Source organism: Mesoplodon densirostris, chromosome 12 (genome assembly GCF_025265405.1).
Source record: "Mesoplodon densirostris isolate mMesDen1 chromosome 12, mMesDen1 primary haplotype, whole genome shotgun sequence".
In the NCBI taxonomy this organism is placed as follows: Eukaryota; Metazoa; Chordata; class Mammalia; order Artiodactyla; family Ziphiidae; genus Mesoplodon; species Mesoplodon densirostris.
The window spans coordinates 62,672,920-62,695,015 of NC_082672.1; the positions used below are offsets into that span (position 1 = coordinate 62,672,920).

The 22,096-nt window shown below is 35.8% G+C and overlaps 1 protein-coding gene across 1 annotated transcript in view; it reads right to left on the bottom strand.

The window, feature by feature from the left end:
• Nucleotides 1-22,096, bottom strand: part of MANEA (mannosidase endo-alpha) — a 67,147-nt gene that overhangs the window by 22,617 nt on the left and 22,434 nt on the right. Inside the window, exon 3 of the mRNA XM_060115255.1 lies at nt 14,908-15,017. Coding sequence (XP_059971238.1) covers nt 14,908-15,017 — 110 coding nt within the window. The remainder of the gene's footprint in view (nt 1-14,907; nt 15,018-22,096) is intronic.

Genomic DNA, 22,096 nt, shown 5'->3' on the forward strand with positions numbered 1-22,096 from the left:
TGTGGAGAGGCTGCCCACAAACTAAGTCCTGTATATCTGAAACTGTAAATCAACCATACTTAAATTTAAAAAAAAGAAGTACTAAGTCCCATTCCAACAGCTAAAAGAAACTGAGGTCTGTCAACCACCACATAAGAATGCTTAGAAGTGGATCCTCTAGGCTTCCAATGACCATAGTACAGGCCAACAACTTGATTATAACCTTCTGAGAAATCTTGAACCAGACTCACCAGGCTAAACCACTTCCAGATTCCTGACCTTTAGAACTTGCATGAGATATAAAATGTTTGTTGTGTTAAACTGCCAAGTTTTGGGGTAATATGTTATACAGCAATAGATAATGAGTAAGCTTTCCACTGTATTTCACTATCACAAAAATCAACCAGTTCTCAAAGGTTGAACAGAACTGACAGGTAAGATCTGGTGTTTTGAGAAAGACATACACTCAATAAAACTTCAGAATTTTTTTCTAGGATATAAGTCAATTTAGATTTTTAAAACTTCTCTCCAGGGCCTCCCTGGTGGCGCAAGTGGTTGAGAGTCCGCCTGCCGATGCAGGGGATACGGGTTCGTGCCCCGGTCTGGGAGGATCCCATATGCCGCGGAGCGGCTGGGCCCGTGAGCCATGGCCGCTGAGCCTGCGCGTCCGGAGCCTGTGCTCCGCAACGGGAGAGGCCACAACAGTGAGAGGCCCGCATACCACAAAAAAAAAAAAAAAAAAAAAAAAAAAAAACTTCTCTCTGCACAAAAAATAAAACTTTTTTGTATTTTCCAAGAATGCTGCCTATGTTTTATATATTTTAAATATGGTGATATAAAACCTTAAATGTTCTTCTATCCCTATAGATCTATTCCCTTTCAGTTTTTGATATTATGTCTTCTCTATGTTTTTCTTTTTTAATCTTGCCAGTGGTTTGTCTATTTTTTTCTTCCCCACAGTGGAAAAATAATTTATCCAAGCTACTGATTTTGAAGGTTTTGTATTTTATTTAATTAATTGCTTACTTCATCCTTATTAATCCCTCCTTCTAATTTTAGTTCATTTCATTATCCATGTCCTACTGGTATTGATAATCTCAGTGCTATTTATTTTTAATCATCCTAAATTTTCACTTTTGATCTTAAAAGAAGTGTTATTTTTAGTTATAATATTGTAATTAAATTTTTAGACAATTTTTTACTTTTTAAATGTTTATTTTGGCCTTATTTTTAATGTTCAGTTATACTGAATATGGTCAGAGAATACAGACCATATGGTTATATTTTTTGTGAATTTATTAATATTAATGTTGCTAACTACCACGTAACCAATTTTTGAAAAGTATCCTTGGATTTTAAAAACAATTCTTATTCTCTTGCTATTCATTATAAAATTTCCTTTGTGGTGCTATTCAAAATCCTTTTCATCATTACTTCTATTTGTTTCCATGATTCATTAATTTCTGAAAGAAATAAATAAATTTTATACTGTGAGAAATTTTCCCACATTTGTAACACGCCTTACTATCTGGGTAGAATATACTTGGTCTTACAATTGTCTTCAGACTTTCACCTGCAATTTTTATGTACCTGGGCATGTATGTGTTTGTGTGTGTATGTGTTATACAAGGTTTAAATAAAATACAGATTTTGACAAATTTTTAAGCAGCAGTTTGTTTTCTAACTACTTTAGAAATATTTAAATTCATATGGTTAACAAAACTTGTTTTTAGTAAGTCTTTGACATCCAAGATACCTAGACATGTTAATCTCACTAATTACTGTATTATCTTCATAAAAACACTGCAATTTTCTTTCTTTTCTGCTAAAATAAACAGTAAGTATATTAATATAAAACATATACAGAATAATAGTACGGAAACTTTAATAAGCTATGATCTAGATGAGGTTTGGAACTCAGAAATTTTTTTATGAAAAAATGTATTATTAAAAAAGATTCTAAGTCATTTTCACTTAAGTTTTAATTAAAACGACTACTCCAAAAATTGTAAGTACTATCCTCATGTCCAAAAGAATAGTTCACCAGTATTTTATTTTATTATCAATAATAGATAGTAAAATAAAATACCTTTAGAGATTCTAATTCAAGATGGCAATGTAGGGGGAGCCTTAACTTACCTCCTCCCAGGGACACACCAAATCTACAACTATATACAACTATATAACTATATAACTATAACAATTTTCTCTGAAATAAACTCCTACATACTGGGTAAACAAAAAAAGACTGATGTTGAAATGGGTAGGAGAGGCTGAGACACAATCTAACCATAAACTCCACTCCTGGCGTGGAGACCCATAATCAGGAGGGAACCCACAACTCTGAGCTTCTTCCTGAGGAGCACAGGATTTGAAATCTACATCTGGCACCCCAACTTTTAAGACCTGCACCTGAGAGACAAGCACCCAAAACATTTACCTTTGAAAGTTAACAGGGCTGTTGTCCATGAGACACACAAGGCTATAGTGAACTGAGAAACATACTTAAAAGGCTCATGAGGATTCACTATGCCTACACCCCAGGACCCAGCTCAAAGGCAGCCAATTAAAATGCCTAGTCTTTCTGTAAAAGAGACTTATATGCTTATCTTATATGCTTATCTTAAAGCTTCGGCTTAAGTGGCAGGCACCTAATTTAAGGCATACCTAGAAGCTTACTGAATACTCTCCAAAGACCAAGGAGCCTCCCCCATCTAACTCCAGGTCACCTTATCTTCCAGAAAGAAGCTTGTATATACATCTGATGGCCTGATTTTTGCGGCTGCTGCTAAGTAAGGGGGCACTACCTCGATCACCTGGCTCTGGTGGCCAGAGTGGTGGACATTTATGAGTCCCATTGGACTGAAACAAATAAAGAGTTCGTAACCAGCAACAACCCACAGGACAAAGCAGAGAGGCAACAGACAGGCAACCAATCCTTCTGTGAAAGAGGACTAATATCCCATTTTCATAGCTTTGGCCTGAGGGGAAGACATCAAACTAAACATACATCTAGGGGCCAACTGCAATCTTGTGCAGAGACCAGGGAAAGAAGTGGGCACCTACTTCGCAAACACCCTCCGCCCAGCCCCAGGTAGTGTGAATCTTTGAGAAAGGAGCCCACATTTGGTGCACCAGCTTTTGTGGTTGCTGCCCACAAGAAATAACCCTTGATAGCCTGGCTCTGGTGGCTAGTGGGTATTGTGTTCATGGGTCTAATGGGATGGCACAAAGGAAGAAATGGTTCTTAACTATCATGCAGGGCTTAGTACAGAGGAAGCAGAATGAAATGTCCATCTCCCAGGCTTCCATGGAAAGAGGTATATATGTATAACTTAAAAGCTGCTGCCCAAAGTCTGGCTTCCAATCAGCCTGAATTTAGGTGCTGACTGAGATCCTCCCTTTTAGGACACCAGCAGGTCTTGGGAAACCCTCAACGGCTGGGAGCCACTAAGAACCAAGTAGGTTGTTTGGACAATCACAAGGATACGAGAGACAGCCAAGAAATAGGACAGGGTTAAACATTAAGGTTCATCTCCTACATGACACAATGCCTTCAAGACTGGGAGAAGAGGCTGTTTCATCTAATACATAGAAACCAACACAAAATGTCAGGGAAACTGAAGAAACAAAGGAATATGTTCCGAATAAAAGGACAAGATAAAAACTTCAGGAAAATACTTAATGAAAAAGAGATAAATGATTTACATGACAAAAATTCAAAATAAATAATAAATATGCTCACCAATGTCAGAACAAAACATGAAAGAAGTGAGAATTTCAACAAACAGAAAATAAAGGAAAGTACCCTACAGAAATGATGAAGTTGAAGAATACAACAACTGTACTGACAAATATGAGGGTTCAAAAGCAGACTAAGAGCAAAACAAAAGATCAGTGAACTCAAAGACAGGGCAGTTTAACTCCGCCAACTAGAGCAGCAAAAAGAAAAAGGAATAAAAAAGAGCAAAGATAGTTTAAGGAATTTATTGGAAAACATCAAGAAGACCATTATTCGCATCAGGTTCCTGGAATGAGGAGAGAAAAAGGGCAGAAAATTTATGTGAAGAAATAATGGCTGAACACTTCCCTAATCAGGGGAAGGAAACAGCATCCAGATTTATTTATATATATATATATATATAATATAAATAAATCGTCAAAAGTTAAAGGCAAGGACAGATTGTATGAAGAAGCAAGAGAAAAACAACTTCTTATATACAAGGGAATCCCCAAAAGACTATTAGCATATTTTCCAGCAGAAAAATTGTAGAAGGGTGTGGCATGATATATTTAAAGCTCTGAAAAAATTAAACTGCCAACCAAGAATACTCTACATGGCAAAGTTATCCTTCAGAATTGAAGGAGATATAAAGAGTTTTCCAGAAAAATAAAACATAGAGTAAAGACCAATAGCCCAGTCCTATAAGAAATATTAAAGGGACTTTTTAAGCTGAAACAAAAGGGTGCTCATCAGTAACAGGAAAAAAATACAAATATATAAATCTCACTGGTAAAAATTAACATACAGTAAAATTTAGAAAAACCTAATGTAAACATGATAGATTAATCACTTATACAAAGCACTAGTATGAAGGTTAAAAGACAAACAGTAAAAATAACTATAACTGCAATAATTTGATAGTGAATATGCAAGATAAGATGATGTAAATGGTAACTTCAAAAATATAAAATGGGGGTAAGTAAAAATGTAGAGCTTTAGACTGTTACCAAATTTGTTATTGACTTAAAACAGACTATTATAAATTGTTTTATGTAAGCATTATGGTAACTACTGAGCAAAAACCTAGATTAAGTACACAAAAGATAAAGAGAATGGAATCTAAGACTGCCACTACAGAAAATCATCAAATCACAAAGTAGGAGATCAAGAGAAGCAGAGAGGAAAAAAGAAATTACAAAACGGCTATAAAACAGTAAACAAAATGGCAATAACTCCATACCTATCAATAATTGAGTGTACATGGACAAATTCTGGGAAAACAAACAAACAAGCAAGCAAAAAACCCAGAGAGTAGCTAAACAGATTTTTAAAAAGTCATCTATATCTTACCCACAAGAGTCTCACTTAGATGTACAAACACACACAGTCTGAAAATGAAGGGATGGAAAAATATATCCCATGCTCTTGGAAACCAAAAGAAAGCTGGGGTGGCAATATTTACATAAGACAAAGAAGAACATAAAACAAAGACTGTAATAAGAGACAAAGAACAAAGTAGGTCATTACATAATGATAAAGGGATCAATACAATAAGAGGATATGACATTTGTAAATATTTATGCACCCAACATAGGAGCATCCAAATATAAAAGCAAATATTAACAGACCTAGAGGGTAAAACAGACATACAATAATAATAAGGGACTTTAATACTCCACTGACATCACAAATGAATATATTCTTAGAAACATACAACCTTCCAAGGTTGAATCATGAAGAAACAAAATCTGAACAGACTGATTACTAGAAAGGAGATAATCAGTAATCAAAAACCTCCAACAAACAAAATCCAGAATCAGACAGCTTCACTGTTGAATTCTACCAATTATTCAAAGAAGAATTAATACCAATCTTCTCAATTCTTCCAAAAATTAGAAGAGAAGGGAACACGTCCAAACTCATTTTATGGGACAAGCATTACCCTGACACCAAAACCAGTCAAGACACCACAGTAAAGAAAATTACAGGCCAATATCCCTGATGAACAGAAATGCAAAACTCCTCAACAAAATATTAATAAGCTGAATTCAACAATACAACAAAAGTATCATACACTCTGATCAAGTGGAATTTATTCCAGGGGTGCAAGGATGGTTTAACACCCTCAAATCAATCAATGTGATACACAACATTCACAAAATAAAGGATAAAAGTCATGTGATCATCTCAAAAAAGCAGAAAAAAGCATTCAACAAAATTTAACACCCATTCATGATACAAACTCTCAACTAAGTGAGTATAGAGAAAAAGTACTTCAACAAAATAATGGTCATATATCACAAGCCTCCAGCTAAAATCATACTCAAGGGAGAAGAGTCAACTGTTTTTCCTCCATGATCAGCAACAACTCAAGGATACCCACTCTCACCACTTTTATTCAATAAAGTATTGGAACTCCCAGCCAGAGCAATAATGCAACAACAACAATAACAAATGAAAGGCATCCGATTCAGAAAAGGAGGAGTAAAACCGTCTCTATTTGCAGATGACATTGTGTGACATACAGAAAACTCTAAAGATTTTATCAAAAAACTGTTAAAATAAACAAATTCAATAAGCTTGCAGGATACAAAATCAATATACACAAATCACTTGCATTTCTATTCACTAATAATGAACTCAGAAAGATAAATTAAGGAACAATCCTATTTATTGTACAACTGCATCAAAAAGAATAAGATACCTAGAAATAAGCTTAACCAAGAACATGAAAGATCTGTACACTGAAAATTATAAGATGTTAATAAATGACATTAAAGAAACAGAAATAAATGTTAAGATAGCCCACACTCATGGATTGGAAGAATTAATTTTGTTAAAATGTCCATACTACCAAAAGCAATCTATAGATTCAATGCAATCTCAAAGTCATTTTTCACAGAAATAAAACAAACAATCCTAAAATTAGTATGGAACCACAAAAGACCCTAAAGCCAAAGCAATACTGAGAAAAAAGAACAATGTTGGAGGCATCACACTCCCTGATTTCAAACTATATTACAAAGCTATAGTAATCAGAACATAAAAACAGACACAGATCACTGGAACAGAATAGAAAGCCCAGAAATAAGCCCAGGCACCTATGGTCAATTAATAACAAAGGAGCTAAGAATATACAATGGGGAAAGGACAGTCTTTTTAATAAATGGTGTTGGAAAAACTGAGCAGCCACATGCAAAAGAATGAAACTAAACCACCATCTTACACCATACACAAAAATTACCTAAAAATGGATTAAATTCTTAAGCATAAGACCTGAAACCATAAAACTCTTAGAAGAAAATAAAGGTAGTAAGCTCCTTGAAATTAGTGTTGGTAATGATGTTTTGGATTTGACACCAAAACTAAAACAACAAAAGCAAAAATAAACAAGTGGCACTACATCAAAAAAGCTTCTGTACAGCAAAGGAAACCACTAACAAATGAAAAGGTAACGTAATAGATGGGAGAAGATATCTGCAAATCATGTATCTGACAAGGGGTTAATATGCAAAGTATATAAAGGACTCCTACAACATATTAGCAAAAACCAATCTGATTGAAAAATGGGCATAAGTTCTGAATAGACATTTTTCCTAGGAACACATACAGGTGGCCAACAGGTACTTGAAAAGGTGCTCAACATCACTAATCATCAGGGAAATGCCAATCAAATCCACAATGAGATATTACCTCATACCTGTTTGAATGGCTATTAACAGAAAGACAAGAAATAAGAAGTGTTAGAATGTGGAGAAAAGGAAACCCTTGTGCACTTTTGCTGGAAATATAAATTGATGCAGCCATTATGAAAATAGTATGGAGTTTCTTAAAATAATTTAAAATGGAATTATATTTTCCTGCAATTCCCCCTCTGGGTACTTATCCAAAGGAAGCAAAAACACTAACTTGAAAAGATGACTGATGTTCACTGCATCATTATTTACGATACCCAGGAAATGGAAACAACATAAGTATCCATAACGATGAATGAATAAAAAATGGTGGATACACACACACACACACAAGAATATTACTCAGCCAACAAACAAAAAACAAAACAAAACAGGAAATCTTGCTACTTGTGACAACATGAACAGACCTTGAAGGCATTATGCTAAGTGAAATAAGTCTGTCAGAGAAAGACAAATACTGTATGATCTCACTTATATATGGAATGAAAAACAAAACAAAGCAACACCAAAAAATCCCACAAAAAGAAAACATAAAACAACCAATTCATAGATACAGAGAACAGATCTGTAGTTGCCTGAGACAGGGGGTGGGTGAAGTGGGTGAAGATAGTTAAAAGGCAGAAACTTCCAGTTATAAAATAAGTAAGCCACCAGGATGTAAAGTACAGCTTGATAACTACAGTTAATAATACTGTATCGTGCTGACTTCCGGGTAAGATGGCGGAAGAGTAAGACGCGGAGATCACCGTCCACCCAACGGGTACACCAGAAATACAGCTACACGTGGAACAACTCCTACAGAACACCTACTGAACGCTGGCAGAAGACCCCAGACCTCCCAAAAGGCAAGAAACTCCCCACATACCTGGGTAGGGCAAAGCGGAGAGATTCCCGCACAGAGGATCGGTGACGAGTGGCACTCACCAGGCCGAGAGGCTTGTCTGCTCGCCCCGGCGGCACTGGAAGCTGAGGCTCGGGCTTCGGTCAGAGTGCAGGGAGAGGACTGGGGCTGGCGGCGAGAACTCAGCCTGAAGGGGGCTAATGAGCCACAGCTAGCCGGCAGGGAGTCCGGGAAAACTCTTGAGCTGCCGAAGAGGCAAGAGACTTTTTCTTCCCTCTTGATTTCCTGGTGCGCGAGGAGAGGGGATTAAGAGCGCTGCTTAAAGGGGCTCCACAGACGGGCGCGAGTCACGACTGAAAGTGCGGAGTGCAGTGACGGGCGTGGGATGCTGGGGCTGCTGCTGCCGCCGCCAAGAAGACTGTGTGCGAGCACAGGTCACTGTCCACACCGCCCTTCCGGAAGCCTGTGCAGCCCGCCACTGCCGGGGTCCCGGGATCCAGGGGCGGCTTCCCAGGGAGAATGCACGGTGCACCTCGGGCTGGTGCAACGTCACGCCGACCTCTGCTGCTGCAGGCTCGCCCCGCACACCGTGCTCCTCCCTCCCGCCCAGCCTGAGTGAGCCAGAGTCCCCAAAGAGGCTGCTCCTTTAACCCTGTCCTGTCTGAGCGAAGAACAGACGCCCTCCGACGACCTACATGCAGAGGCGGGGCCAAATCCAAAGCTGAGACCCAGGAGCTGTGAGAACAAAGAAGAGAAAGGGAAACCTCTCCCAGCAGCCTCAGAAGCAGCGGATTAAAGCTCCACAATCAACTTGATGTACCCTGCATCTGTGGAATACATGAATAGACAACAAATCATCCCAAATTGAGGAGCCCGGAGTCAGTGCTGTGCCTCTGAGGTGGGAGAGCCAACTTCAGGACACTGGTCCACAAGAGACCTCCCAGCTCTATATAATATCAAACGGCGAAAATCTTCCAGAGATCTCCATCTCAACACCAGCACCCAGCTTCACTCAACGACCAGCAAGCTACAGTGCTGGACACCCTATGCCAAACAACTAGCAAGACAGGAACAAAACCCCACCCATTAGCAGAGAGGTGGCCTAAAATCATAAAAAGTCCGCAGACACCCCAAAACACACCACCAGATGTGGACCTGCCCACCAGAAAGACAAGATCCAGCCTCATCCACCAGAACACAGGCACTAGTCCCCTCCACCAGGAAGCCTACACAACCCACTAAACCAACCTTAGCCATAGGAGACAGACACCAAAAACAACGGGAACTACGAACCTGCAGCCTGCAAAAAGGAGACCCCAATCACAGTAACATAAGCAAAATGAGAAGACAGAAAAACACACAGCAGGTGAAGGAGCAAGATAAAAACCCACCAGACCTAACAAATGAAGAGGTAATAGGCAGTCTACCTGAAAAAGAATTCAGAATAATGATGGTAAAGATGATCCAAGATTCTATTTCCCAGATCCAAAATCTTGGAAATAGAATAGACAAAATGCAAGAAACAGTTAACAAGGACCTAGAAGAACTAAAGATGAATCAAGCATCGATTAAAAACACAATAAATGAAATAAAAAATACTCTAGATGGGATCAATAGCAGAATAACTGAGGCAGAAGAACGGATAAGTGAGGTGGAAGATAAAATAGTGGAAATAACTGCTGCAGAGCAAAATAAAGAAAAAAGAATGAAAAGAAGAGAGGACAGTCTCAGAGACCTCTGGGACAACATTAAACGCACCAACATTCGAATTATAGGGGTTCCAGAAGAAGAAGAGAAAAAGAAAGGGACTGAGAAAATATTTGAAGAGATTAAAGTTGAAAACTTCCCTAATATGGGAAAGGAAATAGTTAATCAAGTCCAGGAGGCATAGAGAGTTCCATACAGAATAAATCCAAGGAGAAATACGCCAAGACACATATTAATCAAACTGTCAAAAATTAAACACAAAGAAATCATATTAAAAGCAGCAAGGCAAAAACAACAAATAACACACAAGGGAATCCCCATCAGGATAACAGCTGATCTCTCAGCAGAAATTCTACAAGCCAGAAGGGAGTGGCAGGACATAATTAAAGTGATGAAGGAGAAAAACCTGCAACCAAGATTACTCTACCCAGCAAGGATCTCATTCAGATTTGATGGAGAAATTAAAATGTTTACAGACAAGCAAAAGCTGAGAGAGTTCAGCACCACCAAACCAGCTTTACAACAAATGCTAAAGGAACTTCTCTAGGCAAGAAACACAACAGAAGGAAAAGACCTACAATAACGAACCCAAAACAATTAAGAAATGGGAATAGGAACATACATATCGATAATTACCTTAAATGTAAATGGACTAAATGCTCCCACCAAAAGACACAGAGTGGCTGAATGGATACAAAAACAAGACCCATATATATGCTGTCTACAGGAGACCCACTTCAGACCTAGAGACACATACAGACTGAAAGTAAGGGGATGGAAAAAGATATTTCATGCAAATGGAAACCAAAAGAAAGCTTGAGTAGCAATTCTTATATCAGACAAAATAGACTTTAAAATAAAGACTATTAGAAGAGACAAAGAAGGACACTACATAATGATAAAGGGATCGATCCAAGAAGAAGATATAACAATTGTAAATATTTATGCACCAAACATAGGAGCACCTCAATACATAAGGCAAATACTAACAGCCATAAAAGGAGAAATCGACAGTAACACAATCATAGTAGGGGACTTTAACACCCCACTTTCACCAATGGACAGATCATCCAAAATGAAAATAAATAAGGAAACACAAGCTTTAAATGATACATTAAACAAGATGGACTTAATTGATATTTACAGGACATTCCATCCAAAAACAACAGAATACACATTTTTCTCAAGTGCTCATGGAACATTCTCCAGGATAGATCATATCTTGGGTCACAAATCAAGCCTTGGTAAATTTAAGAAAATTGAAATTGTATCAAGTATCTTTTCCGACCACAATGCTATGAGACTAGATATCAATTACAGGAAAAGAGCTGTAAAAAATGCAAACACATGGAGGCTAAACAATACACTACTTAATAACAAAGTGATCACTGAAGAAATCAAAGGGGAAATTAAAAAATACCTAGAAACAAATGACAATGGAGACACGACGACCCAAAACCTATGGGATGCAGCAAAAGCAGTTCTAAGAGGGAAGTTTATAGCAATACAATTCCACCTTAAGAAACAGGAAACATCTCGAATAAACAACCTAACCTTGCACCTAAAACAATTAGAGAAAGAAGAACAAAAACATCCCAAAGTTAGCAGAAGGAAAGAAATCATAAAAATCAGATCAGAAATAAATGAAAAAGAAATGAAGGAAACGATAGCAAAGATCAATAAAACTAAAAGCTGGTTCTTTGAGAAGATAAACAAAATTGATAAACCATTAGCCAGACTCATCAAGAAAAAAAGGGAGAAGTCTCAAATCAATAGAATTAGAAATGAAAAAGGAGAAGTAACAACTGACACTGCAGAAATACAAAAGATCATGAGAGATTACTACAAGCAACTCTATGCCAATAAAATGGACAACCTGGAAGAAATGGACAAATTCTTAGAAATGCACAACCTGCCAAGACTGAATCAGGAAGAAATAGAGAATATGAACAGACCAATCACAAGCACTGAAATTGAAACTGCGATAAAAAATCTTCCAACAAACAAAAGCCCAGGACCAGATGGCTTCACAGGTGAATTCTATCAAGCATTTAGAGAAGAGCTAACACCTATCCTTCTCAAACTCTTCCAAAATATAGCAGAGGGAGGAACACTCCCAAACTCATTCTACAAGGCCACCATCACCTTGATACCAAAACCAGACAAGGATGTCACAAAGAAAGAAAACTACAAGCCAATATCACTGATGAACATAGATGCAAAAATCCTCAACAAAATACTAGCAAACAGAATCCAACAGCACATTAAAAGGATCATACACCATGATCAAGTGGGGTTTATTCCAGGAATGCAAGGATTCTTCAATATACGCAAATCAATCAACGTGATACACCATATTAACAAATTGAAGGAGAAAAACCATATGATCATCTCAATAGATGCAGAGAAAGCTTTCGACAAAATTCAACACCCATTTATGATAAAAACCCTGCAGAAAGTAGGCATAGAGGGAACTTTCCTCAACATAATAAAGGCCATATATGACAAACCCACAGCCAGCATCGTCCTCAATGGTGAAAAACTGAAACCATTTCCACTAAGATCAGGAACAAGACAAGGTTGCCCACTCTCACCACTCTTATTCAACATAGTTTTGGAAGTTTTAGCCACAGCAATCAGAGAAGAAAAGGAAATAAAAGGAATCCAAATCAGAAAAGAAGAAGTAAAGCTGTCACTGTTTGCAGATGACATGATAGTATACATAGAGAATCCTAAAGATGCTACCAGAAAACTACTAGAGCTAATCAATGAATTTGGTAAAGTTGCAGGATACAAAATTAATGCACAGAAATCTGTGGCATTCCTATATACTAATGATGAAAAATCTGAAAGTGAAATCAAGAAAACACTCCCATTTACCACTGCAACAAAAAGAATAAAATATCTAGGAATAAACCTACCTAAGGAGACAAAAGACTTGTATGCAGAAAATTATAAGACACTGATGAAAGAAATTAAAGATGATACAAATAGATGGAGAGATGTACCATGTTCTTGGATTGGAAGAATCAACATTTTGAAAATGGCTCTACTACCCAAAGCAATCTACAGATTCAATGCAATCCCTATCAAACTACCACTGGTATTTTTCACAGAACTAGAGCAAAAACTTTCACAATTTGTATGGAAACACAAAAGACCCCGAATAGCCAAAGCAATCTTGAGAACGAAAAATGGAGCTGGAGGAATCAGGCTCCCTGACTTCAGACTATACTACAAAGCTACAGTAATCAAGACAGTATGGTACTGGCACAAGAACAGAAAGATAGATCAATGGAACAGGATAGAAAGCCCAGAGATAAACCCACGGACATATGGTCACCTTATCTTTGATAAAGGAGGCAGGAATGTACAGTGGAGAAAGGACAGTCTCTTCAGTAAGTGGTGCTGGGAAAACTGGATAGGGACATGTAAAAGTATGAGATTAGATCACTCCCTAACACCATACACAAAAATAAGCTCAAAATGGATTAAAGACCTAAATGTAAGGCCAGACACTATCAAACTCTTAGAGGAAAACATAGGCAGAACACTCTATGACATAAATCACAGCAAGATCCTTTTTGACCCACCTCCTAGAGAAATGGAAATAAAGACAAAAATAAACACATGGGACCTAATGAAACTTAAAAGCTTTTGCACAGCAAAGGAAACCATAAACAAGACCAAAAGACAACCCTCAGAATGGGAGAAAATATTTGTAAATGAAGCAACTGACAAAGGATTAATCTCCAAAATTTATAAGCAGCTCATGCAGCTCAATAACAAAAAAACAAACAACCCAATCCAAAAATGGGCAGAAGACCTAAATAGACATTTCTCCACAGAAGATATATAGACTGCCAACAAACACATGAAAGGATGCTCAACATCTTTGCTCATTAGAGAAATGCAAATCAAAACTACAATGAGATATCATCTCACACTGGTCAGAATGGCCATCATCAAAATATCTAGAAACAATAAATGCTGGAGAGGGTGTGGAAAAAAAGGAACACTCTTGCACTGCTGGTGGGAATGTGAATTGGTACAGCCACTATGGAGAACGGTATGGAGGTTCCTTAAAAAACTACAGATAGAGCTACCATATGACCCAGCAATCCCACTACTGGGCATATACCCTGAGAAAACCATAATTCAAAAAGAGACATGTACCAAAATGTTCATAGCCGTCCTATTTACAATAGCCCGGAGGTGGAAACAACCTAAGTGTCCATCATCGGATGAATGGATAAAGAAGATGTGGCACATATATACAATGGAATATTACTCAGCCATAAAAAGAAATGAAATTGAGCTATTTGTAATGAGGTGGATGGACCTAGAGTCTGTCATACAGAGTGAAGTAAGTCAGAAAGAGAAAGACAAATACTGTATGCTAACACATATATATGGAATTTAAGAAAAAAAATGTCATTAAGAACATAGGGGTAAGATAGGAATAAAGACACAGACCTACTAGAGAATGGACTTGAGGATATGGGGAGGGGGAAGGGTAAGCTGTTACAAAGTGAAAGAGCGGCATGGACATATATACACTACCAAATGTAAGGTAGATAGCTAGTGGGAAGCAGCCACATAGCACAGGGAGATCAGCTCGGTGCTTTGTGACTGCCTGGAAGGGTGGGATAGGGAGGGTGGGAGGGAGACGCAAAAGGGAGGGGATATGGGAACATATGTATATGTATAACATTAAATTTGTTATAAAGCAAAAAATTAAAAAAAAATACTGTATCGTATATTTTAAAGATGCTAAAAGAATAGAACTTAAAAATTCTCATCATAGGAAAAAAAATTGTAACTACGTGTGGTGATGGAAGTTAACTAGACTGTGATAATCATTTCACAATATATACATATATCAAATCATTATGTTGAACACAAACTAATCTAATATTATATGTCAATTACATCTCAATAAAATAAATTAAATTAAATACCTTCAGATTATATTTATGAGCTTTATCCAAAATAGTTGGTACCAAGTTATCAGTAGGTTCTCCATTCTCATCATTTGAGTCAGGTGGGTACCAAGATAGGGCTAGTACACCTAATAGAAACAACCAAAAAGAAAAGAAAAATAAACACAGGAACAGAAATGAGGTATTGTTAAAAAAATAAAGGTATTGGTAAAAAATACAGGTATTGTTAAAAAAAATATGGCAGAATAACGACCAAATTGTTAACAATAAAAAGAAACATATTCTCAAATAATGTTGTTCTGTTACTTTACTTAGATACCACTAATGTTTATTTGATTACTTTGTATACTCAATACTTTAAACTTTTTATCAGGCATCGATATCTTTTAATTAATTAGTAGATTTTACTTTCTAGAATAAGTTTTAGATTTACAGAAAAATTGTACAGTAAGTAGAGTTTCTATCTTCTCCTCTCCTACTCACCATCCCCCCATGCCACACAGTTTCTGTTAGTATTAACATCTTACATTAGTGTGGTAAATTTGTTACAACTGATGAACCAATGTAGGTATATCATTAACTAAAGTCCAGAGTTTACATTAGGGTTCCCTCTTTGTATTGTATAGTTCTATGGCTTTTGACAAATGTATAGTGTCATGAACCAACTATTACAGTAACACACACGATAGTTTTATAGCCCTCAAAACCCTTTGTACTCCACTTATTAATCCCTCCTCCATCTCCTTCCTCAATCCCCCAGAAAATAACTGATCCTTTTACTATCTCTATATACTTTGCCTTTTCCAGAATGTTATGTAGGTGGAATCATAAAGTAACATTTTCAGACATTTCTTATACTCTGAAATATGCATTTAAGTTTCATGTCTTTTTAAGACTTGACAACTCATTCTTTTTATTGCTGAATAATGTTCCATTGTATCAGTGTGCAACAGTTTGTCCACTTACCTACTGAAGACATCTTGGTTTCTTACAATTTTTGGCAATAATAAATAAAGCTGCTATAAACACTTATGTGCAGATATTTGTGTGGATCAATATCACTTAACAGAAGATTCAAGAAATTGTTTAAATTACAGTGTATCCCTGTAGTACCTACTTACTTTTGAACTGATAAACTACAAAAAGAAAGTTTTAGAAACAGTAAGCCTGAAAAGAAATTACTAACTGGAGAGGGAAATCTTTGAAATCAACTAATCCAAAGCCTCATTACATATATAAAGAAGCAAGAGGCCATTAAAAGTATGGTACTAATTTCTAAATCATTTAACAGACTCTTTCAGACAAGGAGGAAAATGCAATGTTATCAAAAGACAAGCATGTAGAAATACAGAAAAGGCAAGGTTAGAAACTGGCAGAGAATTACATTTTAAGACTTAAATTTGTGTTACCTATGTCATGTACAAACAGCAGTCCATCTAAAGACAAAACAGAACTTCTAGGTTAAGTTAACGGAAGAAAAAAAGAACAAATATCTGTCCCCTATACAATCTGAAAATAAAAAAAGCAACAAGAACACAAAGAGATAGAAAAAAAAAGAATCTATAATATATGGGGCTTCAGGGGAGATTTTGGCTACCTAAGAAAGCAGTCATATGGAAAAACAATGTTGATGAGAAAAGTGTCTGAAGACAACTGATCAAGCTGCCTACTTCTCCAGCTTATAAGAAGAACATCACCAATGAAAAGTGACAATAAAGATTTTCTCAACATGGGACCTATGAAAAAATCCTGCAAAAAAAAAATGGTGAAAAAGAACACGGGAAAACATTATAAAGGAGAAACATACAAAAGAAAGATTATGCCATAGAGCTCAGGAAAATTATGAACATGGCATGCTTCGATGAAATTAAAAACAAGATTCCTGTTTCTAATAGTAGTTTAGGTTACTTAGACCAACATTCCCAATAAAAACAAATTATTAAATAAGATATAGGAACAAAAAACTTCCAAAAGCCAAGGAGCTGAAGAGAGTAAAGAATTACCTGTCTAAAATAAAGTGAAAATGTGAAGTCAGAGAAGTAACTGAGAAAGGAAGTCAGTCTGCCCTAAGCATAATTAGGAGAAGTAAACCAGCCCTCAAAATCAGTGGATTAAATCCCAGGTGGACAATGCTTGGGAAGTCCTCTAGCTTGAAAGGGAATTTAAGGTGGGTAATATTTTCTACTGTACAGCACAGATATAGAATATTTTCTATATCTACAAGCACAGATATAGAATATTTTCATTATCACAGAAAGTTCTATTGTACAGCATTGCCAGTATTCTGATTTTCTAAACAACTTATCAACTGGTTCTTATCCAATGATTTTTTCTTCCTCCCTATCCTTGCTGAAGGTGTACTCTGTAAGGCTTGGGGAGAATGTTCCCTGTTCTTCCTTATCCTCTTATTGTGTTTCAGTCAATTATCACTTCCACATGTTGAATTATACCCCCATATTGTGCTCTACAATCCAATTTATCTTTGTACAGTGTCTTCTGGGCTGTGTCACTCATGAGCTTTGAATAAGTAATGGCCTGGGAACCAAGCCAATGATGGTCCTACTCCTGAGGAGAACTGGCCCATTTAAATGTTAATGAATCCTTCACAGTAACCCAAAAGGTTTCTCTAAAATATGTCAACCAAGTATCATTTATAAATAAAATATTTTACTGTGTATTTCTACCGCTCCAATTGCTAAGGGAAAAGGGATACTCTTTAAATTCCATTCTTAGAATATTAGCATATTAAATGCAGACCACTTCATAATGATCACATCCTCCCTCCACAGCACTTACCACAGGATCCTCAATATAACTGATACCCAACAATATTTTTGTTAAGCTAAATGCTTCTAAACAGGGTAATAGTTAAAAACACAGGTAGGAATTCAGACAGACCTGGAGAATCCAGTCCCAATTCTGCCATTTGATAGATGTTTAACTTTAGGTAAGTTGGTCTACTTAAGTTTTCACATTTGTAAAATGGGAATAAATTCAGTTTATAACCTAAAAGGATGTTTTAAAAAGTATACATGAGAGAATGAACTATGAAGAGCAAGACCTCCCCCAAAGAGTGATTAAAAAAAACATTTAATAACAAGAAGACAGTAAAACAGTATGTAAATTTGTTACCTCAACAGAGATTGTGATAGCTTCTTTTACATATAGGGAACTTAGTGCTTCTTTCAAACATCTCAAACATTCTTTCAAACTAAAGATTTAATAGAAAGAAAGAAAGCCCATTTCCAGGCATAAACACAATTACGCAGGATGACAATTTCAAAAAAAATTATAAGACATAAAAAAGCAAGGAAAATAATGCACATTCAAAGCAATCAATAGAGCCAGACTCAGATCTGAAATAGATGTTAAAATCACTAAACAAGGAATTTAAAATTACTATTATGATTAAATGTTAAAAGATCTAATGGGAAAGATAGTCAACATGTAAGGTCAGGTGGAAAATATTAGCAGAGAGATGAAAACTAAAAGAATCGAATAGAAATGCTGGAAATGAAAAAAACATTAAAAGAGATGAAGAATGCCTTCAACAGACTCATGAACAGACACAGCAGAGCTGAGGAAAGTCAGGTAATTAAGCATGTCACAAGAAATTATCATAACAGAAATGTAATTAGAAAAAATGATTGGGGGCAAAAAACAATAAACAATGCATCCAATACCTCTGGGATAAATATCAAAGTTCTAACATACATGTAATTGAAAGCTCAGAAGTAAAAGGTATATAGAGAGAAATAACAGCTAAGAATTTTCCAAAGTTAATGACACAAAGCAAGAAATTCAAGAAGCTCAGAGAACATGGAAAAGGCTAAATACCAAAAAACAACTAAAGATATATTAAAACTGCTAAAAATCAAAAACCAAGAAAAAACATTGCATAGAAAGTCAGAGAAAAAAGACAGATACATACAGGAAAATTAAGATATAAAAAGATGTTTAAAAATTACAGCATACTTCTCATCAGAAGCCATGAAAGAAGACAATCGCATAATATTTTTAAAGTTCCAAAAGAAAACAAATAAAATACCCCCAAATCTGTCCATTGAGAATTCTGTAGCAGATGAAATATCATTTAGATAAAAGATACAAACAAAATGTAAAAAAACTTCATTGCAAGCTGATCAGTACTACAAGAAATGGTAAAGGAAATTTTTGAGGGAGAATGAATGTGATACCAAACATCCACTTGGATTTACTCTAAGAAATGAGAAACATTGGAAATGTTTGCCAAGCTCTGGTCTATAATAGGAGTAGTGTATAGTGCCTTTTCTAATAGAAGAATTATGACAACATTAGCAAAAAGTATGGGAAGGAAAAACTGGGAATATACTGTGGTGAGGTCCTTATACTACATATGAAGCATGTATTATTTGCAAGTAGACTCATTACATATAAAGGTATATTTTATAAACCTTAGGTTATCAACTAAGAAAGAAAAAAAATTAAAATACTAAGCAAATAGTAGACATTAAACGTAATCATAAAAAGTACGAAATTCCTAAAAATCTTATATGTTCTGGTATAATGTTATGTCATAATTCTAGTTATTATTTTAAAATGTATATCTCAGAAATAACTAAATTTCCTTGTCAATTGCATTATCATGAACTTTCATCAAAAAAAAAGAAATAGGAAGAGACTGAAAAGACAGTAGATTTCAATCAATCCAAGTATATAAATAAATCATATTAGGTGCAAACAGTCTAATCATACTGATTTAAAGACAGAATTTTCAGATTGGATTTTAAAAAAGCAAGACCTAACCATATGTTTTGTCCAAGAAAACCACTTTAAGTATAAAGACCAAAATAAGTTAAAGGTAAAAGAATGAAAAAGGATATACGAGGCAAAGAGAGCAGGAGTTGTTATGGCAATGTGAGACAACGCAGACTTCAAAACAAAGAATATTACCAGCAATAAAGAGGGATTATTTCATAACAAAGGACTCAGTTATCCCCAAAGACATAATAGTTCTAAATGTTTATGTACTTAAAAAAAGACCTTCAAAATATATGAAGCAAAAACTGACAAACCTGAAAGGAGAAATAGATGAATCCACAATTCTACTTGGAGACTTCAAAACTGCTTTATCAGTAACTGATAAAACAAGCAGAAAATCAGAAAGGATAAAGAAGATCTGAACAATACTATCAAGAACTTGAACTAACTGACATTTACAAGATAGCCCATTCAACAGCAGCAGAACACACATTCTTTTTCCAGAGAATCAATGAAACCAAAAATTGGTTCACTGAAAGAGTCAACAATAATAATCAAACTCTATAAATACTGACAGGAAAAAAAGGAGAAAAGAAGCAGAAATCTTTTGGCAACATCTATGTAGATACATATACTTTAAAAGCATAAGAAAAATAATACACACAGCTCTTTGCCCAAAAAACTAACAAATTAGATGAAATGGACGAGTTCTTTCAAACATAAAAGTACCCAAAGTCACTCTAGAATAAATAGATAACATGAATAGTCCTACGTCTATTAATGAAATATTGTAGTTAAAAAAAAATAATAATGAGGGCTTCCCTGGTGGCACAGTGGTTGAGAGTCTACCTGCCGATGCAGGGGACACGGGTTCATGCCCATGTCCGGGAGGATCCCACATTCCACGGAGCAGCTGGGCCCGTGAGCCATGGCTGCTGAGCCTGCACATCCGGAGACTGTGCTCCGCAGTGGGAGAGGCCACAGCAGTGAGAGGCCTGCGTACCCCCCCAAAAAATTAAAATAAAAATAATGAAATCACCAGCCCAAGAGGATTTCGCAGGTGAATTCTATCAAATAGTTAAGGAAAAAAAAATACCAACTCTACTTAATCTCTTCCAGAAAATGAAAGAGGGAAGACTTCTTGACTAATTTTATGACATCATAACCTACTCTAATGACAAAAGACAAAGACATCAAGAAATGAAAAACCACAGACAAACATCTCATATGAAAAAGGACATAAAATCCTTTAAAAAAGATGAGCAAACAGGATTCAGCAATATAGAAGCAGGATAATAAATTATCACCAAATGGGGTTTATTCTAGGAATAAAAAATGAGATGCAACATTTGAAAATCAATCCATATAAATAACTATATTAAACACTAAAGATTAAACAGTCAATGGATCAAAGAAAAAATCACAAGGGAAATTGGAAAACACTTAAGAGATGAATAAAACAAAAACATGACATACCAAAACTTATGGGATGTGGCCAAAGTGATGCTAAAGGGTAAACAAACAGCTGTAAATGCTACAAACAAGGAAAATCTCAAATAAACAACTTTACAACTTAAGGAACTAGAAAAAGAACAAACTAATTCTAAAGCTAGCAGAGGAAGGAGATAATAAAAGATTAGCTCAGATATAAATGAAACACAAAACAGAAAAACAATAGAGAATATCAATGAAACCAAAATTTGTTTTTTGGAAGAGATCACAAAATCAACAAACCTTTAGCTAGATGAACTAAGAGGAAAAGAGAGAATATACAAATTACTAAAATCAACGATGAAAGTGAGGATATTACTACTGATTCTACAGAAGCAAAATGATAATTAAAGAGTACTAGGAACAATTTTACCAGCAAACTTGATAGCCTAGATGAAATGGACAAATTCCTAGAAGCCCAAAACATACCCAGACTGAATTACGAAGAAATAAACAATTTGAATAGACATCACTATTAAGGAAATTGAATCAATAAACAAACATCTCCTGATCATAAAAAAAGCCCTAGACCAGATGACTTCATGGGTGAATTCTACCAAATATTTAAAGAAGAACTGAAGCAATCCTTTTCAAACTGTTCCAAAAACCAAAGAGGAGAGAACATTTCCCAACTCATTCTATACGGTCAGCATTACCTTAATACCAAAGCCAGACAAAGCCACAAGAAAACTACAAACTACTATCCCTTATGAATACTGATGCAAAACTCCTCAACAAAATATTAGCAAATTGAATTTAGCAGCATACTAAAAGGGTTACACATCATGACTAGGTAGGGTTTATTCCTGGAATGTTAGGATGATACAACAAATGGAAATTGATCAATGTAATATACCACATTAAAAGAATGAAGGGAAAAATAAATGGTCATCTCAATTGATGCAGAAAAAGCATCTGACAAAATTCAACACTCTCCTAAAAGCACTCAAGAACTAGGAATAGAAAAAAAAATAAC